Here is a 24,562-nt window from a genome sequence, read left to right as displayed (position 1 = left end):
ATATATATATATATATATATATATTTTACTTCTGTCCATGACATATGATAAAGTCATGTCACTCACTTCTTTCAAAATATGGCACAATCATCTCTATCTTTTCATAGTAGATTGTAAGATTCTTAAGAACAGTGACTATTTAAATTTTGCCTATGTGTTGTCTAATACAGTACCCGGAACATAGCAGAACATAATAAATTATTGATTAATTCTACTTCTTTTGTTATAGAACATAATCAATCCATTATTCCACTCTCCATAAAGGATAATCCAGGTTCTCATCTCTCCTCAAGCTTCCCAAGGCAACTCCTCCCCAACTCTATCAACCTTATACGTAGCCAAAAGTATTGAGATCACTTGCCAGGGACTTTCCTATTCTTGCATCATTTAAACATTCCCTTTTCTCTTCTCCTTTGCTCCAGGCTCTGATAAAGAGATGGTCCTTCTTCTCAAGGCAAACCCTTTTATATGTGCTGTTGATTTCCTCCAATTCTGACTTCTTCAGAAAAAATAATCTTCATTATTCTCCCAACTCTTATCTTTAATCTCTTCATCCCTTCTGGCCCTTTCTCTGATATCTAAAAACATGCTTATTTCTCCCACATGCTTAAAAATTCTCATTTAATTCTACCTTTTCTCATTTGTAGTTAAACTTTTTGAGAAAGACATTTATATTAGATACTCCTATTTTCTTTGCACTGTCTTCGCTTTTTTGCAATCTGTCTGACATTATTTAACTGAAAATGTTATCTCCATACTTCTAAGCTGCCAAATCTAATGGCATTTCCCCTTTGGCACTTCTTCTTCTCTAGATTTTTAGTATACTTCTCTCTTGGTTCTCCTTCTACCTGTCTAATTATTCCTTTTCAGACACTTTTGCTGTATTTTTCTCCAGGGTAAGTTCACTAATTTTTGATGTGTCCCAAAGAGATATATTATAGGTACCAAGGGTCTTCATATAATTTCTATTTATATTATTTCATTTAATGACCTGATAAACTTCTATGCATCTAATTATCATTTATATGCAGATAATTGCTATATTTATATGTCAAACCCTAATCCCTTTCCTAAGCTATAGGTAACATATCACTAAACGCCTTTAGGATATCTTGAACTAGATGCTCCACAGTTATCTTAAATGAAACAGGTCCAAAACAGAACTCATTCTCTTTCCTTCCAAACTCTCCCTTCTTTCAAATTCCCATTATTAAGTCACATGCTAGGCGCTAAGATGGAAGAATAAGGGATGTGATACTTATCTAAAGCTTCCAAGCACACAAATAGAAAATAAATCTCCTCAAAAGAAAGGAAAGCAGGAGAGACTCTTATTGAGAAGGGAGTAAACGTGCCCAGTAAGATTGGCATTAGGGGAACTGGCATAGACCAGGCCAAAGCATTCCAAGGCAAAGTTAGGGAACAGCCTAGCCCACAAGACAACAGACAGCAAGGGGAACAGAATCCACCTGGACAAAACAGTTGCAGACCTCCCTACCATAAGCCAGCTGGGTCATCCCCTCCAAGTACATAATATGGGAACCAAAGATACTGGGCTTACTCCAAACACCAGAGAAGGTTACACTGCAAGCTTGGAACAATGTTCCCTCTACTCCAGAAACAGAGCAGAACCTCAACAGATAGTCACAGTAAGGAAGAAAAAATAATAATGACTAGAAAAATGAGCAAAAGACAATGAAAAAAGCTAACCTTATAAAGTTACTTCAGTAACAGGTAAGCTCAAAACACAAACTCAGAAGAGGACAACAATTGCAAAAAGGAAACATGTGAAACCCCAAAGGAAAATGAGAAAGGATGTCAATTCCCAAAAGAACTCTTAGAATAACTTGAAAATAAATTTAAAAATTAAATAACAAATGAAAAATGATAGAAACATTCAACAACTTGGGGGAAATCCACTGAAGAAGACAATTCCCTAAAAATTAGAAGAGGCCAAATGGAAATGGAGGCAAACACTGAAGAAAGCAACTCCTTATAAAGAATTATTCTAAAGGAAACACAAAAGCTCAAGGAAGAAAACAACTCCCTATAAATTACAATTAGGCAAATGGAAGCTAATGACTCTTTAAGACAAAAGGAAACAATCAAATCAAATAAAAATAATTAAAAAATAGAAGAAAATAAAATTTCTCTATTACCATTGAGGGTATCACCATGCAGGCCAGCAATTTCAGTGGCACCCTTCACTCTTTTTTAGTTTTGACTCTATATATTCATTTATTTGATAAACATTTGTTAAGCACCTACTATGTGCCAGGCATTGTGTTAAGTACTATCATTTCTACCTTCACAATATCTCTCAGATACAGTCCCTTCTCTCCACTCATACAGCAGACTTTTATTGCCTTTATTACCTCTCACCAGGATTTCTAACTGGTTTCTTTGCTTTAAGCTTTTCTTCCCTCCAGTTTATCCTCCACTCAATTGGAAAGGTGATTTTCCTAAAGCATAGATATGACTAGGTCATTCTCCCACTCAGTGAGCTCCCTAGGATTTTGAGGGCCAAATAGAAAACTCTACTTGGCAGTTTAAGCTCTTACTAACCTGGCACACATTCTATCTTTCTGGGCTACTTATATCTTACTCTCCTCCATGAATTCTATGATTCAGCTATTCTGCCTTCCTTATGGGGTTCCACCATTTCACCTCTATTTTTTGAATTCCCTGGATTCCTTCAAGACATAGATAACATTCTATTTTCTTCAGGAGGCCTTTTCTGTTTCTCCTGGGTCTTAACTCCAGGCTCAGTGTTCTATCCACAGAGCCACCTAGCTTCCATTGTGCTACCTTCCTTATCTTGACCTCTTGATGAAATTGTCCCTCTGAGATTATGAGATTACCTGCCATCTTCTCTGTATATGTCTTGCATGTATCTTGTTATTTACCTGATGCATCCCCCAATTAAGCTGTAAGCTCCTCGAGGCCAGGGACAAATTTTGCTATTTTTGGTATTCCTTACACTTAGCACCATGCCTGACCCTCAAGAAGGGGTTAACAATTGCTTATTAACTGAATGATGAAATCATTCCACTTCCTTACTTTTCTGCATTGTCCCAGAGCATAGGCACCATCATTATCATGATTATTACAATCATTAAAATATAATAATAAATAGTATTTATATGCCACTTTAAGGTTTGAAAAATACTTTGCAAAGATTTCATTTGATCTCCATAACAACTTTAGGAGGTAAGTATACTTAACTTTATTTTACAGTTGAGTTAAACTGAGTTAAGTAACCCACCCAATGTCATGCAGCCTATAAGGATGTGAAGCTCTATTTGAACTCATGCCATTCTGATTCAAGGCTCAGCACTTTTATCTATGGCTTCCTCATTGGAGACCTCATTGGAGGTCTTACGACCTGTTGTACTCAGAAGGTATATTTTAAAAAGAAAATTATTTTATTTTTAAGTATTTTTCCAAGGTTGCATGATTCATGTTCTCTCCCTCCCCTCTTTCCTTCCCCATTTCAGAGCTGACAAGCAATTCCCCTGGGTTATATATGTATTATCACTCAATACCTATTTCCATATTATTCATTTTTGTAATAGAGTCATCTTTTAAAACCAAAACCCCAAATCCTATACCCCTACAAACAAGTGACAAATCATGTTTTTCTTCTATGTTTCTACTCCCACAGTTCAGAAGATATTTCTAAGTATGCAATTTGTAGTATATTCACTGCACAAAGAACACACACACACACACACACACACACACATATACAACTTGGGAGCACAAATAAATAGGTACTTAGAGAAAGCCATTCATGCAACCAGACAGTCTCAGAGTTGTGTTCCTCTACCCCTACAGAGCTCTCTCCTGGTCATATGGTTTTCTTGATCTCCTTCCTGACAGCAGAGTCAGCTTTGAAATATGAAGGCCACTCGAAAATAATGGCTCAGAAATCTGCTTTATGTAATCTGCCTCCAGGCAACCTCAGAAGGGGAGAGACACTCATAGGGTTACTGGCAATAGCTGCTGTCTTGCTGCCCCAAAGATAATTTATTCTATCTTCATGATTGTGATAGCAGTGTTCTTCCCTGGTTTATCTTCTCTGAAAGGCGACTCTCCTTACATGAATTCAGAGGTTGATGGGGAGGATGAGATAGGAATTGGCTCCCACCAGCAAGGGCAAAAACATCTTTTCTCTATTCATTATTGTGAAATATGGTAATTAGTCTTTAGCCTTGATCACTGGCTATTCCATAAAACTCAAAACCTGCCCTGAACATCTCAGGAAGATCCCCATGGAAGGATATGGACAAGATTTGTGTAGTATTAGAGGGCAGAGATGAGTTGTAATCTGCATTATTGAGATCACAGATTCATTTGAATTTCTGAGAACTCCCAACTTGAGAGTTCTTGGTAGATTTCCAGCAGAATGTTCCAACTCATCATATATTCTTTTTTTTTTTTAAACCCTTACTTTCCATCTTGGAGTCAATATTGTATATTGACTCCAAGACAGAAGAGTGGTAAGGACTAGGCAATGGGGGTTAAGTGACTTGCCCAGGGTCACACAGCTGGGAAGTGTCTGAGGCCAAATTTGAACCCAGGACTGTCTGTCTCTAGGCCCGACTCTCACTCCACTGAGCTACCCAGCTGCCCCCTCATATATTCTTGATAAATATTTATTTATTGATTGGTTGTTCACACTCCTAGCATATGTATGTTCATGTTTATTATCATATCACTTCTCCCTCTGACTTGCAACTCCAAACCCCATTCTTCTTCTACACTGTGACCTTCAGTCCTTGACCCTTCAGTTCTTTCCCAAGATACCACCCTGTACTGAATATTGTTGTTCAGTCATTTCAGTCATGTTTGACTCTTTATGATCCCCTATGGGGTTTTTTCCTTTGTTTGTTTTATAAAAACCCTTACCTTCTGTCTTCTGTCAATACATAGTATTGGCTCCAAGGCAGAAGAGTGGTAAGGGCTGGGCAATGGGGGTTAAGTGACTTGCCCAGGGTCACATAGCCCCCTATGAGGTTTTCTTGGCAAACATACTACAGTAGTTTGTCATTTTCTTCTCCAGCTCATTTTATAGATGAGGAAGCTGAGGCAAACAGGGTTAAGTGACTTGCCCAGGGTCACATAGCTATTAAGTGTCTGAGGCTGGATTTGAACTCAGGTCTTCCTGATTCTCAGCCTGACACTCTGTTCACTGTGCCACCTAGCTATTACTCTACTCCTTTCCCATCTTGACCCCTTGATGAATCATTTCAACTCTGCAGATTCTTCTTTTACTTCCCTTGTCCCTTGATCATGTTGCCATCCTTGCCCTACCAAGCCTCAGCCTTGGATTATTCCCATTATCTACTGCCTTTGCTGTTGCCAGACATACTGATGAATGAAGTGGAGGGTGGGATCAATGAACTTGCTTACACACACACACATTTAATTATTTATACATATAATAAATGTATTTTAATAAAATTGATTCCTTTGCAATCTTCTTTATGTTATATTATCCTTTGGGGCAGCTGGGTGGTACAATGGATAGATCCCTGGGCATAGAGTCAGGAACACCTAAAAGTTCCAATCCTGCCTTAGATACCAACTAGCTGTGTAATCCTGGGCAAGTCACTTAACTTTAGTTTGCCTCAACACAAATTCAAATACACAAACAAGAACAAGAATAAGATTATACACAAAGCCTCAAATGTCTACAATTTATAGTTTGTTTAAAAGCAATATTTATATTAATTTGAGCAGGATGGGAACAAAATTGTTTTGTTTGTTTATATGGTTCCTTCTGACTTTTTTTTTTTTGCTTCTGCTTATTTTTCTGGATTTTGTTGTTATTGTTTCTGCCACATTGCCTCTTGGTTACTACCTTTATAATAGAGCAATTTAAAGGAATAAGACACAGAAAGTGCTTTCAAAGACAAAACTAGTGCTGGCCTTGCCACAGGGTATCATTCAGAACCAAAAGGGAGGTGGGGCAAATACAGTTTTGCCTGAGGTGCTCAAACTGAGAGAGGCAGAACTTTTTCCCCTAGTTGGCAGTCTAAGATGATTTAGCAGCTTGCATCAGATGTAAAAAAACAGCCTCTCGCCAAAGGCTTCCTCTTTCTGCTTCTCAGATCACTTGCCTAATGTGAGCAGGGGTTCCTCATGCGTGGCCCTAACTCCCTCTGCTCCGAATACCCTTAAATCTATTTTTCTCTGCATCCCTTTCCTAGCAGCACAATTCAGAATATATTCCTATTTACAAACAATTCTCACAGAAAAGGTTTCTGGAGGTAAAGCTTTCAAACTTAAGTTACACAGTCCTATAGGAGGAAGTCTTCCTAAAGATTCTGCCCCAAAGATAAAAGCCCTTCTCACATCATTAGCTAAGCCTTTGCAGTGGGCTTAGAGGAAAGCCTTCTAAGGTGAGAAAACCATCACCTTTACAAGCCATCTTTGTCCTGTAAGCCCTGGTCAAAGTAGAGACTTCGGTACCAAAATCCATTCCTGCTAGTCACCCAGTTTCTAATATTGAAGGCCAGTGAGGGGAAGAATTCCAGAATAATAGATTCAAAAGCTTCAGTATCAACTCTCTATTCCCTAGTCTTGGAAGAGTTGGAGTAGAGGCAGGTGAAGGAGCCCAGAGTACACAAAGGGCCAGTTAAGAGAGTTGAGTATTTGGGGCACCCACGGAGAGATCCATCTTCCCAGGAGTTAAGCCCATGCTACCCCGGTGCTACTGGATTCTGTCCTCAGCTACAGTTGATCTCCCCACTCTCATAACGAGGTCCAGGATAGATAATCTCTCTATGACCAAATCTTTTTTCTGGGTCAGCCTTATCTGCTGTAGGTTCTTGCTGCATCACAGGGTTTAGGGATATGACTTCCATACCTTTATTTTACCCACTACCTCCTTGAGGGGAGATTGAGGTAAGGCTTGAGGTATCTTAAAAATCTCTGAGTATCCTCGACTGGGGGGAAATGACAAACTTTACTCACTAGGAGGTGTGCAATCCATCCTCCATGGTTATTGCACCTAATCAAAAGACATTCATAGGAAAGATACCCGGGGAGGGGGGAGCAGCAGGGTAGTTCAGTAGATTGAGAGCCAGACCTAGAGACCTAGGTTCAAATCTAGCCTCAGACACTTCCCAGCTGTGTGACCCTGGACAAGTCACTTGACCCCCATTGCCTAGCCCTTACCACTCTTCTGCCTTGGAACCAATACATAGTATTGACTCCAAGACGGAAGGTATGGGTTTAAAAAAGAGATATCTGGGGTGTAATAAAGGAAAAGTCCCCTAGAGCCTCAAGAATGGAATCCTGAGGCCATTTGATATCCCAGGTGAACTGGTGCCACAACCTGGTTCTCTCCTGATCCTTTCTCAAGGCCGGTCTTCTTGTCTTTCCTCAAGCTCCCCTCATCTTACTCCAAGTGCCAGAATTCCTGGTTAAGTCTCTAGAGACATCATCGCCCAAGACCTTTGGTATATCTTGTCCCTTGAGAATTCTGACAGCTTGTAGAACCACTCAATGCATGAGACTCTCACCTGGGACACATGCAACAAAGGAGAATATGAAAAGGCAGTAAAGTGGTATAGTGGATAGAGCACTTAGGCCTGGAGTCAAGAAAACCTGAGCTCAGATCTGAACTAGCTATATGGCCTTGGGTAAATCATTTAATCTGTCTGCCTCAGTTCCCTTATCTATAAAATGGAGGTAACAATAATACCTACTTCCCAGAGTTATTGTGAGGATCAAATGAGATAATATTTGTGAAACACTTAGACAGTGCCTGGCACATAGTTAGTACTGTATAAATGTGAGCTATTATTGTTATTATGATCATTATTTAAACACCCACTCACAGGGAAAAGAGGAGAGACAAGACTTGAACTGGGCTAGAGGTAGATGACCGTAGTAAAGGTAGTGTACCAATTGGATTGGGTAAGGAAGGAGTGAATAGGAGAGATGAGAGAAAAGCAGACTTATGAGGAATCAAAGGAAAAATCTCAAAGACTAAGTCATCCCACTCAGAGCCCATTCATGGTTTAGGGACAGGTGCTTTGCTCTCTAAATTCTCAATTTACTATTAAAAAGCCTTTTCCCTTTAGGCTTTACAGATGGGCACATAGGCTCTGCATGCATTTTGTGCATGGCAAGAAATAGAGGAAAATTTCTGGCTCCAAAAATTCTTTTGTGACGGGCACAATTGCCATTTATTATTGCTAAAGCACCGTGGGTGGGAATCATTAGATTGGGCCTCTGATTTTTTCCCCTCCTGGTGCTTAATAAATATTATATAACAACATAGAACAGTTGGCAGACACATAGAGTATGTGGGATGGTTTCCCTTTGAATCTCGCCGCAGCCTGGGAGCCTGGTCAGACTCTGGATTAAAAACTGACTTGGGAGGGATGAGTCAGCTGTGCAAGTAGCTGAGACTAGGAACACTCTGAGATGCTCTGAGTTCCCTCTAGTATTTCCATCTGGGTGGGATGACCTTCCCTGAGCAGACTGGGAACATTCCCATGATGCCAGGCCATGAATCAAGGCTTCCAAGCACTTAGGGCATTGGTGCCATTTTTTCTTTTTTATCCCTTTTCCCTTGTCCCTCCCTTCCCTATTCGCATCTCTACTCTCAAAATCAAAGTACCAAAAAAAATGACTGATATGGGGAGAGGCCAGAGCAGGATGAAGAAGTTGCCATGGCAGTCCAGAATTAGAATCATCCTCATTTAGAAGACCTGCCTGCAAGTAATATGGCAAATGTTTAACCAACCTGCTACCTTATTTCTGTGATGAAATTGAGGCATATTATCCCATTTCCATAATGCTTCCATTTATGTAACACACAGCCATCTCACTTATTCCTTCCACAGACTCAGAGCACAACTATAACAGGATGTTACTTTTCCCACTGATGAAAGATACAACCTTCCTGTTTTCTAATTTCTCCTGTAGCCCAGGTTTGAGCCTGTACATATGCATAAGACTCTCCTCATTGGTGGAAAGAATGATGACTTAACCTCTACAAGCCTGAATGAGGGATGGAGTTGGTGTCAGAGCTTGAGAGAGGAGGGACATTTCTTTTCCCTGCTTTTGAGAAAGGATACAAAGCTGCAGTCTTCTTTGTAGTCTCGGAATGAGAGGCAAGAGAGAGAAACAAGAGGAAAGAGATAGAGAAAGAGAGAGAATAGAAAAATGAAAGAGGGCGAGGCAGGAAGAAGGGAGAGAGAGAGAGAGAGAGAGAGAGAGAGAGAGAGAGAGAGAGAAAGAGAGAGGGGAGGGAGAGATGGGGCAGAGAGAGAGGGAGAGGGGAAGAGAATGAGAACAGACTTTGAAAGCCAGACATGTAGGGGAACTCCAGCTCCTCAACTTATCCCTTATCTAGTCCCACTACTATATTTATTTTTTTAATCCTTACCTTCTGTCTTAGAACTGATACTGTTCAGTCAGAAGAGTGGTAAGTACTAGGCAATTGGGGTTACATGAATTGTCCAGGGTCACACAACTAGGATGTGTATGAGGCTAGATTTGAACCCAAGTCCTCCTGATTCTATCCACTGGGTTACTTAGCTGCTCCTACCCACTTATTTTAAAGATGAAGAAACTGAAATCCTGAGAAGAAAAATTATTTGTTACAGGTCACATAACTAACATATGGCATAGCCAAGAATTGAATCCACATCTCCTGACTCTAAAAGTATGCTCTTTCCAGTGTTATGTCTTCATTCTATCAACAGCGGGAACAATCACCCGATTTTCAAACTGCTTCCACTGACAGAAGACACACTCATCTCATTGGCATATTTCTCTCACTGACATAATTATAATGTCTTATTTCCTCATTTCCCCTAAGAGCAAGACTCATCCTACTTCCTTGTTTCTCTCATATTAAGTAGTACTTTTAGGGAGTGGAATGGGAGGAATCCCTAATTGCATTCTGCCAGAACTCCCACTCAGATTCCTAGGTGTCTGAGATGCTCAGGAAATCCAAAGCTGGTTGATCTCCCATCTCCATGCCTCCCCCTTTCTTGACTTACACAGGCTGCTTCCCGGACTTGCTCAAAAAGGCGTTTGGCAGGTATCAGGAAATCCAGGAGGCAGCAGAGCCCATCTCCATGATAATGAATCTCCAGGAGGCGGAACACCTGGCCAAGGATGGTTGGAGCTGTAGCTTCAAAGGGTGGGTAGAGGGCTGCAAGGGCACTCTGAATTGCTGTGTCCAATGATTGGGAGTCCTGGGGAGGAGAGAGAGGGAAAGAAATGATATATATGAAAGGAGAGGGCATAGTAGACTAGTGCAATGGGAAATATTCAAGCTCTTGTAGCCATCCATCACTCACCCTTTCCATGGGCTGCCCCAGTGGTAAAGAATCACCACAACTGGGCATATAGAGTAATGGACTGAGAGTCGGGAAAACTCATGTACAAAACACTGAGTGAGGTTGGCCAAGTGATCCTCAGTTTCCTCTTTGTAAGATGAGGATAATAATACCTGTAGTTAGTCAAATAATCAATAAGCATTTATTTAATTTAATTTTAATTTTGAATATTTTCCCATAGTTACATGTTTCATGTTTTTTCCCTCTCCCCCAAACCTCATTAACCCCTCTTAGCCTATGCACAATTCCACTGGGTTTTACATGTATCATTGATTAAGACCTAATTCCATATTACTGATAGTTGGACTAGAGTTATCGTTTAGTGTCTACATCCCCAATACAATAAGCATTTATTAAACACCAACTTTGTTCCAGGGGCAGCGAGGTATTACAGTAGACAGAGTGCTGGGCCTGAAGTTAGGAAGACCTGAGTTCAAATTTGGTTTCGGACACTTACTAGCTATGTGATTCTGGGCAAATCACTTGATCCTATTGGCTTCAGTTTCTTCATCTGTAAAATGACCTGGAGACAGAAATGGCAAACCATTCCAGTGTCTTTGTCAAGAAAAGCCCAAATTTGGCATGAAGAGTCAGATACAACTGAAACAACTGACCAACAACAATACTTTGTGCCATGTCTGTGCTAAGTGCTAGGGATACAAAGAAAAGTAAAAGGCAGTCCCTACTCCCAAGAAGTTTTGACAATCTAATGGGGGAGACAACAGGCAAACCTATATAAAAAAGGGACATAGCCAGGACAAAATGGAGATTTTCAACAGAGAGAAGGCACTAGAATTAAGAATACTCACTTCAGCAGCACAGATACTAAAATTGGAACAATACAGAGAAGATTAACATGACCCCTATGCAAAGATGACAATAAACTGCTTGATTTCTACACGAGCTGGAAAGATCTCCATGAACTGATGTAGAGTGAAACGACCAGAACCAGGACAACATTGTACACAGAAACTGAAACGTTGTGGGATGATCAAATGTAAATGACTTTGCTACTGATAGCAATGCAATGATCCAGGACATCCCTGAGAGACATATGAGAAGGAATGCTATCCACATTGGGAGCAAGAACTGTGGGAATTAAAACACAGAAAGAAAACATTTGATTTTTCATTTGTTTATATGGGTATTAGATTTGGGGTTTTGGTTTCTAAAAGATTATTACAAAAATGATTGATATGGAAATAGGTATTGAGTGATAATACACGTATAACCCAGTGGAATTGCTTGTCAGCTCTGGGAGGAGGGAGGGGAAAAGGGGAGGGAAAGAACATGAATCATGTAACCATGGAAAAATACTTAAATAAAAATTAAAAAAAGTTATATTTAAATGAGTCTCTAAATATTCTAAGTATATTTTTACTAAAAATATTTTTGGGGTTACTTATTATATGAGATAATGAACAGTGAAATGAGTAGAACCAGGAGAACATCATATACAGCCACAGAATTAATCCTAGAGGTATAAACTGAGAATGTGATCTCCAGAAAGTGTACAGAAAGATAAAACATGAAAGACTTAATTTATATGAACCTGTTGGCCTCCATGATGATATCCTATATGAAGTGGGAAGGGCAAGGAGGGGTTGGGACACTACTGAACAGGATCTGCTATATAAATATGAAGAAAAGTAAATAAAATATATAGGAGATTTGTGATTTCTTTATGCAATATTTTCTTTTTCTTTATGTATGGAAATGTTTGTTGTGTTTGTATTTGTAAACATTTGGAATAATAATAAAGATTTTTTTGGAGATTGTGAAAAAAAAAGAGGGACTGGGAAAGGCTTCCTGTGGAAGGTGGGTTTGCAGCTAAGACTTGAAGGAAACCAGAGAAACCAAAACTGTTGGGAAACTCAAATGAAATAATGCATTTAAAACACTCTGCTGAGTTTAAAGCACTGTGTGGATGTTGACCTTTATTAGTTCATTCCTGCTGCACTCTTGTTGTTACCCTATATTTAAGCACTGGTCCCACAATGTGATTTGTGATAAGCTAATGTGATTTCAGGGACCCAGCACAGTATCTAGTACTTGGTGGGGTTTAATAAGGATGCGTTAAATTGAACTGAGCTTGAAGAGATTATAGAATCATAGATTTATAAGCTTGAAATAACCTTAGAAGTTATTTATTCCAAACCAATAATTATATGATGGGAGAAACTTTCCCCAAGAAAGTGATTGGAACAAATCTGAGTCTGGGAACTTTCTTTCCTTTCTCCCTTCCCTCATTCCCTCCCTTCCTCCCTTCCTTCCTTCCTCCTTTCCTTCCTTCCTTCTTCCCTTCCTTCCTCCCTTCCTCCCTCCCTCCCATCCTTCCTTCCTTCCTTCCTTCCTTCCTTCCTTCCTTCCTTCCTTCCTCCCTTCCTTCCTTCCCTCCTTTCTTCCTCCTTTCCTCCCTCTCTCCTTCCTTCTTTCCTTTTTTATCAACAAAAATAACCACCAGTATTTATTAAATAATTATTATGTGTCAGTCATTGGGCTAAGTAATAGAATACAAAGAAAGGCAAAAATATGACCTCTGCCCTCAAGGAGCTCATTGCCTAATGTTGGGGAGGGGGGGACAATATGAAAAAATCATGCTCATATAAGATATATACAGTCCATGTAATCTTGGAGGGATGGGGATGGATGGAAGAGATCTCTTGTGGAAGGGAGGATTTGAGTTGGGAGTATGCAAAGGAAGCCAGGGAAGTCAGGAGGTGGAGCTGAATGGGGAACAGTCAGTGAACATGCCTGGAGTTGGAAAATGAAGTGCTGTTTGTGAGGAAGAGCAGAGTCCAGTGTCACTGGATCATATATTATCCTGAGGGAAACAGAATGAAAGAAGACTGGAAAGGAAGGAAGGTGTCAGATTGTGAAAGTCTTTAAAAGACAAAGAGAATTTTCTTCTTGATCCTAGAGGTGATCCTGGAGTTTGAGCAAGGAGATGACATGGCCAAATCTGCTTTTTCAGCAAGATCTCTTAAGTAGTCATATTGAGGATGGAGTATAATGCAGAGCAACGTGAGGTAGTTAATAACCCACCAACAGGTTATTAACAGTTCATCTGTGAGGCAATGGAGGATTGCACCAAGGTGTCAGCTGTTTGAGTGGAAAGTGGAAAGAAAGGGGCACATAGGAGATACACTGTGATGGTGGTGAAAGATTAGATAGGGGAATGAGAGGGTGAAGAGTTGAAGGTAACACCTATATTTTGTGCCTGAGTGACTGGAAAGATGGTGGTACCCTTGGCTGTAATAAGGAAGTTCAGAAGAAAGGAGGGTTTGGGAAGAAAGTAACGAGTCCCTTTTGAATATGTTGAGTTTGAAATATTTATGGGACATCCATTTTGAGATGTCCAAAAGCCAGCTGGTGATGTGAAACTAGAGATCAGAAGAGAGGTTAAGGGTTGTTTAAGTAAATCTGAGAATGAATGGAGATAGTAATTGAATTAATGGAAACTGATGAAATCACAAAGTGAGATAATATAAAGCAAACTAGAACCCTGAGGAGGAGAAGTAGCCAGTATTCTGGGAATCTAATTTGAGGGAGTGGGATATTTATTGAGGGAGCCAAGATGGCAGAGTACAGGCAGAAACCCAGCTAAACTCTCAACATTCCACTCCAAACAACTTTAAAACAAATGTGTAAGTCAATTTTTGGAGCAGGAGAGCCAACAAAAAGGTGAAACTGAGAAATTTTTTCAGTCTAGCACAATTTAGGAGTTCAGCAGGAGAGGTTTGTAATACTGGGGTGAGGGCTGGTCAAGGTTACATGCTATGGGAACACCAGCTATGATCCTTAGAGGTGGCCAAGGCAGCAGTGGCAATAGTAGCATGAGTAGCTATTAATCCAGAGATGAATAAAAACATAAGAAAACTAGTCAGGAAGAGATTACAGGAGATCCTTTGCTAGCACTGGGTATGGCTGGCATGGTTTAGCAACTCTATTGCCCATACAAAATTCTGGGTCATAGTTCTAGGGTGGAAAGAAATACCTGTGATCAGTCATAAGGAAGAAGGGATCTTAAGCACAGTTCCAAGGCAGAGAGGAGCCCTAGTGCTTGTGGCTGCAGGAGAAAAGAAAACCTAGTCACAGTTCCTTGGCTAAAAGGAGTGCCAGCAATTGTATTTCAAGGGGATTAAGGACCGTTCCTAGGTAAAGACCAGAGCCCAGATTAGGAGAGCAGAAATGACACCTCTATCCTTATCACACCACTTGGAACCACCAATAACTTGCATACTCCCAGGACTAGCTTCGAAAACAATAAAACAAAAAACTCTGAATCATGGGATAGTGCTTCTCCATCTCCAAGTGAACAGAGCCAAAATTTGACATAAAGTTAAAAATCAAGAAATAGGCTGGGAAAATGAGCAAATAAACAAAAAAATAACAATCTTAAAAAGTAACTAAAGTAGTAGGGAAGACCAAGACATAAACATAGAAGAAGCTAACAATGTGAAAAGAGCTACAAGCAAAGCATTGAAGAAAAATGCTAATTGGACCCAAGTCCAATAAGAATTCCTGGAAGATTTAAAGAAAGAGATAAGAATGGTAAGGGAACACTTGGGAAAAGAAATGAGAGTGAAGTAAGAAAAATATAAAGAAAATGATCACCTTGTTAAAAGAGGCACAATAAAATAGTGAAGAAAATAACATCTTAAGAAACAGAATTGGCCAAATGGTAAAAGAGGAACAAAAATTTAGTGGCGAAAAGAACGTTTTAAAAAGAAGAATTGTCTAAAGGAAAAAGAGGCACAAAAATTCACTAAAGAAAATAATTTCCTAAAAGTTAGAATTGGACAAGTAGAAACTAATGACTACCTGATATCAAGATACAATAAAGTTATCAAGAACCAATATCAAGAATCAATATTAAAGGACATCAAGAAACAATAAAACAATAAGAAGGATTAAAAAATTGAAGAAAATCTGAAATGTGTCATTGGAAAAACAACTAATCTGTAAAATAGATTGAGGAGAGATAATTTAAAAATTGTTGGACTACCTGAAAACTATGATTTAAAAAAAAGAGCCTAGGCATCATATTTCAAGAAATAAAAAGGAAAACTGTACTGATATATTAGATCTAGAGGGTCAAATAGACATCGGAAGAATCCACTGGTCACTTCCTAAAAGACATCTCCAAATGAAAACTCCTAGAAACATTATAGCCAAATTCCAGAGCTCTCAGGTAAAGGTGAAAATATTGTAAAGAGGCAGAAAGAACCACAGTCACACAAAATTTAGTGGCTTCTATATTAAAGGAGCAGATGGCTTAAATTGTGATATTATAGAAGGCTAGGATTACAACAAAGAAAACTTACTTACTATGAAAAATTAAGTATAATCCTTCAGGAAAAAAATGGAATACTATTGGACTATAAGTAATCATTAAGGGAATGGTTTCAGAAAAAAAAAAAAAAAACATGGCAAGACCTTTATGAATTGATACAAAGGAAAGCAAGAAAAACCAGGCAATCATTGTGCACAGTAACTATGTTGTAATGATGATCAGCTGTGAAAGACTTGGCTACTCTGATCAATTTAATGATCCAAGATGATTCCAAAGGATTCATGATGAAAAAATGCTATTCACCTTCAGAGAAAGACTTGATGATCTTTGAGTGCTACCTGAAATGTAATCTTTCCTTCCTTCCTTCCTTCCTTCCTTCCTTCCTTCCTTCCTTCCTTCCTTCCTTCCTTCCTTCCTTCCTACCTCAATTAAAAAGAAAAGAATGTTAAAAACAATTAAAATATTTTTAATTGAGAGAATCAAAGATAGGATAAAGATACAGACTTCACTCTAAGTTTACAGAATTACAAAAAACAAATAATTATAATCATCTGTGAAATGGTAACTTTTTGCCAGATACTATACTAGGAGCTAGGAATTCAAAGAAGAAAAGGAAGCCATTCTTGTCTTCAAAGAGTGTGTGAATTACAACATGTAATATAATTTCACACACTATATATATACATATACATTTGCAGTAAAGAAAAAGTAATTTTTTGCAAATAAAAACAACTCTGAGGTACCACCTCACACCTAGCAGACTGGCCAATATGGCCTGAAAGGAACATGATAAATGCTGGAGGGCATGTGGCAAAATTGGCACACTAAGACACTGCTGGTGGATTTGTGAATTGGTCTAACCATTCTGGAAGGCAATTTGGAACTATACACAAAGGGTTTTAAAACATTGCCTGCCCTTTGATCCAGCCATAACACTGTTGGGTATGTACCCCAAAGAGATAATAAGGAAAAAGACTTATACAAAAATATTCATAGCCACACTCTTTGTGGTGGCAAAAAGCTGGGAAATGAGGGGGTGTCCATCGATTGGGGAATGGCTGAACAAATTGTGGTATCTGATGGTGATGGAATATAATAATTATAATTGTGCTGAAAGGAATAATGAACTGGAGGAATTCCATGTGAACTGATAAGACCTCCAGGAATTAATGCAGAGAGAAAAGAGCAGAACCAGGAGAACATTGTACACAGAGACTGCTAACATTGTGGCATAATCGAACATAACAGACTTTTCTACTAGCAGCAATGCAATGATCCGGGACAATCCAAAGGAACATATAAGAAAGAACGCTATCCACATCCAGAGAAAGAACTGTGGGAGCTGAAACATAGAAGAAAAACACTTGAGAGATCATGACCTTTGATGTGGATATAATTGGGGTTTGGGCATTAAAAGATCACTCTACTGCAAATAGGAATAATATGGAAATAGGTTTTAAGCAATGATACATGTATAACTCAGTGGAATTGTTTGTCAGTTCCAGGAGGAGGGAAGGAAGAGTGGTGGGAAAAATCGTGAATCATGTAACCATGGAAAAATATTCTAAAGAAAAATTAATAATAAAAAAGAAAAAAATAATTTTGAAGAGGGGTTGGAAGAAGCAAAAGCCTCATGTAGGAGGTAGAATTTGGTTTGAGTTTCAAAGAGGTGTCAGAGAAGAGGGGATGTATTCCAGGCATGGAAGACTTCCTGTATAAAGGTCTGGAGTCAGGAGATGGATAGGACAAAAGTAAAATAGTTTGGCTAGACCATAGAGGTGAAAAGGAGTAGCATGTAATAAGCCTGCAAAGGTAGTCTGTAGTCAGATTGTGAAAGGCTTTGAATGCCAAACAGAGGAGTTTGCGTTTGATCCCAAAGGCAAAAGGGAGTCATCGAAATGAGATAGTGCTATAGTATAGGAAATATTGTGCTTTAGGCAGCTGTGTACAGGATGCATTAAGCCAGTTAAAATGAGAGAATTGTCCTAGAGTTCTAAGATCTAACAAAACCCATGGATGCTACATTTCTACTCCCCTTTCTCCACCCCACATCACCCCTCCTCCAATTTCCAATGGGCAAGGTCCCAAGTTCAAGTCTACTACTCTCCCTTGTGGGTGGGGATGCTCCCTGACTTTTCCAGCCTATGCTGTTCTCTCCTTTCCCTGAGCTCCTTCTACCTGCCAAGATTTTGGAAGCAAAAAAAAAAAAAAAATGATAAAGAAACAAAATCCAGAGAGATTAATGACTTATTGAAAGTCATACAGATAAGCATCAAAGTAGGTTTTGAATCCAAGTCCTCTAACTCCAGAGCTAATACTGTTTCCCCTGTATCATGCTATCTTCTATACCAGAAAGAGCTTTTCCTACTTGTCTTTTCTTAATTATTTGAAATGGGGAAGGACATCTAATCCAAACCCACTGAATTCATGTCCAATGCTACCAACACACTCTCTCAGCTCTGAGAATCAGTCTGTGGCTTAAGAAACAGTCAGGGGGCATCTGGGTAGCTCAGTGAAATGAGAGCCAGGCCCAGAGATGGGAGATCCTGGTTATAAATCTGGCCTCAGACACTTCCTAGTTGTGTGACCCTGGGCAAGTCATTAACCCCCATTGCCTAGCCCTTACCACTTCTGCCTTGGAGCCAATATACAGTATTGACTCCAAGGCAAAGGGTTAAGAAAGAAAGAAAGAAAGAAAGAAAAAAGAGAGAAAAAAGGAAGGAAGGAAGGAAGGAAAGAAGGAAGGAAAGAAAGAGGGAAAGAGAGAAAGGAAGAAAGGGTCAGAGATTTTCAAATTAAAATGGCTCTGGGGAAGCTCGGTAGACCAAAGGTCCCGGGTTTATATCTGGCCTCAGACACTTCCTCACTGTGTGACCCTAGGCAAGTCAGTTAACCCCCATTGCCCAGCCCCTATCATTCTTTAGTCTTGGAATCAACACTTACTATTAATTCTAAGATGGAAGGTAAGGGTTTAAAAAATATCTCTAAATCTTATGCTTGATTAATAGTCAGTAGCTCCAGCCATTCAAGCCAGACATAAATGATGAGAAAACCAGACTGGCAAATCGGGAGTAAATGATGGAGAAAAAAGAACTGGACACTTACCTGCTGTGCAACTCTGGGAAAATCACTTCTCTCTGAGGAGTCTCAGTTTGCCTTGTTTATAAAAGAGGGCTCATTATATTTATACCACCTACCTCACAGGGTTATGGGGAAGAAAGTGCTTTACAAACCTTAAAGTGCTACAGAAATGTGAGTTATTACTGATAAAGAAAAGAGAATGAATAGGAAAATGGATATATTAAAGGAACCCTGGGGAATCTAAGCCCATGATTAATTAGCTGAATAGCAAAGCCCCAGGAGCCCTGTAATGGATACATTAGCCAGACATGGACTCCTGCAAATGGTTTCAATGAGATTTAATAGATGTATTTCCATTCCTTTACAGGGTCAGGAGTTTGGCCATACATTGAACTATTCCTCTGCATAGGATCATAGGACTCCAAGACTCAGAGCTAGAAGGAATCTCAGCGATCTAGTCCAATACCTTCGTTTTCAGGGAAAGCTAAGTGAATTAGAGGGAGAAAAGGATGTGAGCACATTGTCCAAAGGCAAGAAAGTCCAGGAGGGAGCTGGGAGTGGGAAAGAGTGAAAATGACAGGGTAGAAAGAGATTTAGATCATGATTCTAGTTGAGGGAAAAAACCAACAACTTTTAAATCAGTCAACTCTACAAAGATTCATATTGCAAAAGACTTTCAAAAGTTACCAACGTGTATATTTTCTTCTTATGAGCTTGGGGACTGTATCATAACTCTCTTAGCCCAGCACAGCACTCTAGGTACACAGTTGATGTTTGTTGGGAACAAATCTGTTGAAATGGGGTTGACAAACTCATTCATCTTGTTTGTTTGTTTTTCCCTCCCTCACCAGGTGTTTATGAAATCAGGGCTTTCTTGAGTTTCAAATTAAAACCTGAGTTTTGTATCAACAATTCCCTCAGAGGGTAGCTTTGGCATACTTTAATTCCTTCCACATGATGCTGCATCTCTCAGCTCTAATTGCTTCCTTTGTCTGGAACCCTCTCTTCTCACCTGCCTGTTGGCATCTCTTGCTTCCCCCAAGATTTAGCTCAAACCTCACTTTCTGCAGGCCTGTCCCTGTCTCCCCGGTTGCTAGCAACTTCCACTCTAAGGCTGGCTTCAATTTACTCTGCATATATTTTGCATATACTTAGTTATCCATATGTTGCTTCCTCCAACTAAAATGTAAGCTGCTTGAGGGAAAGGGATGTTGGATTTTTCTTTGTCTCCTCAATGTTTGACTCAGGGACTGGGAAACAGCAGGTGCTTAATGTTTAATGTTTACTGATGGATTGACTGACTCTTGAAGTAGTATAAGATTAAGCAACTGAAGCTGAACTGAGTATTGGAAAGCCAGATATGGGAGATGATTTATAGCAGTAAATCATACAATCTTAGCTCTAGGAGGGGATCTACCTTTGCTAAAAACTACCTGTGAGACCTTGAGCAAATCATCTTATTCCTATGAGCCTCAGGTCCTCATTTGTAAAATGAGAAGACTAGATGACCTCTGAGGTGCCTTCTGGTTCTAGACATAGATGCCTGGTCCATTCAGTTATCTCATTCATCCTTTGGCTTTCAGGCAGAAGATCTAAGGTACCCAGAAAAAAGGACCATCACTTTATTATTATTATTTTTAATCCTTGCCTTCTGTCTTAGAATCACTGTGTATTGTCAAGGCAGAAAAGCGGTAAGGGCTAGGCAATGGGGGGTAGTGGTGGAGATGGGAAGTGACTTCGCCAGGGTCATACAGTTAGGAAGTGTCTGAGACCAAATTTGAACCCAGGACCTCCCATCTCTAGGCCTGGATCTCTACCAGTTGAGCCACCTGCCTGACCCCCATTGTTTTATTCTTAAAGATCTCTAAAAGAAAAACTCCAACTGGACTTCAAGGGGCCATGATCATATGAATATTAAAATACACACCCCAATCCCTCCATGCCCTAATGGTCAGCTTTGTGAATCGCTGGGACTGGAGATCCCTCGGAGTCAATTTTCAGCTGCTGACCTCTTCACATAATGATAGGCAATCACTCAATTGATAGACACATCTGTCTCTGACTCCATTTTTGAAGGCTTTCCAGTTTGGTAGAAGCAGCCCTAGCTTGCATCCTATTAGTAGCCTTCTTGAATCCAGGACTGCTTCCACACTATAGGGAAAGATGACTTTGTCAGGGGACACTCCAAAACTAAGCTTTACTTCCCTGAGAATTAAGACATTCTCCCTTTTATTCAGGCATAGAATGGAAGGCAGGAGGTATGATGTTTTTGTCTCTGTATTCTCAATTCTCAGAACAGCACCTGGTACATCTTGGGCACTTAACGAAATGTTGAACTAAACAGAACTGAGATGTTTCCTTTAATTTGTTTTCCTTTTGTTTGCTCTTCAGTGAACATCAGGAATATTTCCCAATTATTAAAGAAACAACTATTTACCATGTACTTTCACCTAATCAATATGAAAGACTGACTTTTGTGTTAGTTTCCACATCTGTAAAATGACCTAGAGACAGAAATAGCAAGCCACTCAAATATCTTTGCACTGAAAATCCCAAATGGGGTCACAAAGAGTTAGACATGATTAAAATGACTATTCCCTTCTCCATTGGGCACTGAGAGAAGTACAAAGATGAAAAACACCGCAGGACCCCTGTTGTCAAGGATTTAGCAATCTAAGAGATACTCGAAGATGGCACAGGTCACATCCTTTTGCAAAAATTACTGCTGTATTATAGGAAAATTTTCAGACCTTTGCCAAGGGTCCCCATGTTCTCAGCTGTATTTGATGTCACAAAATTACAGCATAGTCAGAAAACTTTGCCCATTTCTTGGTATTTCCCACCTGTAGCTTTTGGTCTGTTCTCCACTAAATCATATAATTGATAATATTTTAACTCTGCCCCCACTTCCATACCTCTTTAGATTTATTTCCTTTTAACATGATTTTTAGGTTTTTAAAGAATTCCTCCTCTCTCAGGACTAGAGAAAGGAAAGTACTTGCCCTAAATGACTTAGGTAATAAGTGGAATTTGGAATTTCTACTCAGGGACTCCAACTTCAACTGTTGCTCAGAATTCATTCTTTGATAGTTATGGAAAGTCTGACCCTTGGTTTCAGTTTTGATCTGAGTCTCTGTGAACATTTCTGGTACCCAGAACTGACTAATACTTGAAAAAAGTTTAACAGTACTAAAATCTGCCTTTTATATGAGATAACTAGCATATAATAGGTAGCATTTATATTATATTTCTAGGAGCTTTAAGGTTTGCAGCGTTTTGAATGTATTGCCTGTTTTTTCACAATAGTCCTGTGACATAGGTGCTATAATTATCCCCAATTTACTGAGGCTGAGAGCTATTAGGTGACTTGCTCAAGGTCACATAGCTAGTAAGTGTCTGAGGTCAGATTTGAACTCAAGTCTCTTTGACTCCAAGTCCAGTGCTCTATCCACTGTGCCACCTAGATGCCCTAGGCTTGGCAAATTCTTTCAAGGTTCTGGTTAGAGCTTTGGAGAAGTTGTCCAAATGCTTCCTGGAGAGAATTATCAGATTGTTAGATTTGAAATAGGAAGGACCTTAAGAGATCTTTTGTCAGAAATAAGACTCAAAGAAAGGAAATGTGACTTCCCAAGGTCAGTAAATGGCAAAGTCAATATTCAAACCCAGGTGTTCTAACTCCAAATGAAAAGTTCTCCAAGTCCCTTGTGTATGCTTCCATTTAAGCAAATTCATATAAGTTCATTATAAAGGTCAAAGATGAGAGCTAGAAAGATCTCAGAGATCATCAGGTCCAATCCGCTCATTTTACAAATGAGGAAATGGAGGCCCAGTGAGATTAAATGACCAAGGTCTTATAGGTATCTTTAAATCTTGGCATCCACCAGTCCCCTGTCCTGATGTGAATGCTTCTCCATATATATAATAATCTTGTGTTTGGGTTCGTTTTCTTTTTTGGTGGGGAGGAGAAAACTGCCCCTTCTGCTATTTAACTGATAACTTAATTTAATTTAAGTGGAAACTCCTTCCACCAATGCAATTGATAATCTTGTATATAACCTGGGAAACTAAGTGATTTGCATATGTTCTCATGGGCAGAAGCAGAATTTCAATTCAGATCTTCTTGATGGCAATGTAGCAACTATGCTACCATGTTCTAACTCTCATGTGTGGGCAAAGAATTCTCAAACAGAAGTCAAAGGGCCAGGAATTTAAAAACCACCAAAGTTCTCATTCAGACACTAGTTGTTTACCCCAGTTCATCCAAACTTCTTGAGTCTGTAGCATTGGGCTAAAATCTCAGTTCTCTGTTCCAGAAGTCTCTCCCAAACTGGAAGCACAAAATACTGAACCAAAATACTATAGCCTCACATTTTCCAGCGCTTTTGAAAAATACTGATTCATTGGACTTGAGTCTCTGAGAATCTTTGCTGTGACACAGACAAATGAGCACAAAATCAACATTTATCCATCCCAGGGACAGCATTTCTGGCATTAAATACATGGTCCCCTATTAAAAAGTCTTATTAAAAAAGCAGCACCCCCTCCCAACTTAGGCTTTGGGCCCTAGGCAACCATTTCCTTTGCCTATTCCCTCTCTCTCTCCTGTTTCTGAGGACTGTGAGCCCCATATCTCTGGTCTCTGAAGTCACTCATTCACACAACCTGAGAAATAGAAGAGAAAGAGGCCTAAGAAAAAAGAGGAAAAGTATTACCATGTTGTTTATGGGCAGTGCAAGCAGGTAGGGGAGCAACTGGCTAAGGAGAGGGAGTCCAAGAGCCAGCCAGCTTCCTTTCCATCAGTTCGGCTGAGGGGTCAGTGCATATTCCTGTTTCCATTTTCTCCTGAGGGGGTGCCTCCTTGCATTCCTGTCCAATCCCTGTGAGTAGCTGGTGGTTGGTGGGCAGGTCTTCCCCAAATCAAGGTGTCCACATTGGCAGAACGGTGAGGACCTCTCCTCTGTCCCCTCCCTCCCCATCCATCAGTCCCATGTCCTTTCCAGGGCTGCCAGTGTTGAAGAGAAAACCTGTGAGCCAGGAGCTAGTTCTCCCTCCTCTTTCATCTCTGGGAAACAGGTTAAAGGGTGAGAGGAAGATGAGAGAGAGAGACAGACAGACAGACACACAGACAGAGAGACAGACAGACAGACAGACAGACACAGACAGAGGGACAGACAGAGAGAAGAAGAAGAAGAAGAAGAAGAAGAAGAAGAAGAAGAAGAAGAAGAAGAAGAAGAAGAAGAAGAAGAAGAAGAAGAAGAAGAAGAAGATAGAAAAAAGAGAAACAGGGAAGGAGAGATAGAAAAGAGGAAAACAGGCAGAACAAAGACTGACGGAGAGAAGAAGAGAAACTAAGACACAGAGAGAGAAGAACGGAGGTATACGCTCACAGGCAGAGAAAGAAGAAAGTTGGCTAGTTAAGGAGAGACTGAGGGGAGTGGAAAAGCAGAAGGGAGGAGGGTGTCTGGGAACGATGTCTTAAAACACAGTCTCGCTCTCGTCTGAGCCTGAGCCTCTTCGTTGCAAACCCCCCTTCTCGTCCCACGTCCATCCAGGTCCAGGAACAGCAGCCCCTGTTGTAGCAGCCCTGAGTCCCCTCCCTACCCCCAGTCTCCCCCCTTCCCCCTCCCCTTTCCCGCCCTCTGCCTGGCTTTCCTCCTGAGGTCCTAGGCTGGGCTCCGTTCGGAGAGGAGTGATGGGAAACAGGCTGGGGGGAGGGGGCAGCCCTGCCTGGCCAGCGGAGCCCAGCCGTTCCCCCTCCCCTAGTGTGCGTCTGTGAGTCCTCGACCCGCCCGCCGCCAGCTGTGCTTGCCAAGAGGAA

General features: G+C 40.1%; 1 protein-coding gene and 1 non-coding gene across 2 annotated transcripts in view; one reads left to right on the top strand and one right to left on the bottom strand.

Annotated features, from left to right (window-relative positions):
- The window catches only part of KIAA1755 (KIAA1755 ortholog), an 80,333-nt gene extending 56,800 nt beyond the window's left edge, over nucleotides 1-23,533 (bottom strand). The window contains exons 1-2 of the mRNA XM_044659793.1: nucleotides 23,457-23,533; nucleotides 10,026-10,223 (exon numbers count right to left, since the gene is read on the bottom strand). Of these exons, the coding sequence (XP_044515728.1) occupies nucleotides 10,026-10,223; nucleotides 23,457-23,459 (201 nt within the window). The 5' untranslated portion in view covers nucleotides 23,460-23,533. The remainder of the gene's footprint in view (nucleotides 1-10,025; nucleotides 10,224-23,456) is intronic.
- On the top strand, nucleotides 11,169-11,275 carry LOC123238412. The gene has a single exon (XR_006505594.1). It is a non-coding gene; the product is annotated as a U6 spliceosomal RNA (small nuclear RNA).
- Nucleotides 23,534-24,562: the final 1,029 nt, after the last annotated feature.

This window comes from Gracilinanus agilis, chromosome 2 (assembly GCF_016433145.1).
Source record: "Gracilinanus agilis isolate LMUSP501 chromosome 2, AgileGrace, whole genome shotgun sequence".
Taxonomy (NCBI): domain Eukaryota; kingdom Metazoa; phylum Chordata; class Mammalia; order Didelphimorphia; family Didelphidae; genus Gracilinanus; species Gracilinanus agilis.
This window is presented reverse-complemented; position numbering and strand designations above follow the sequence as displayed.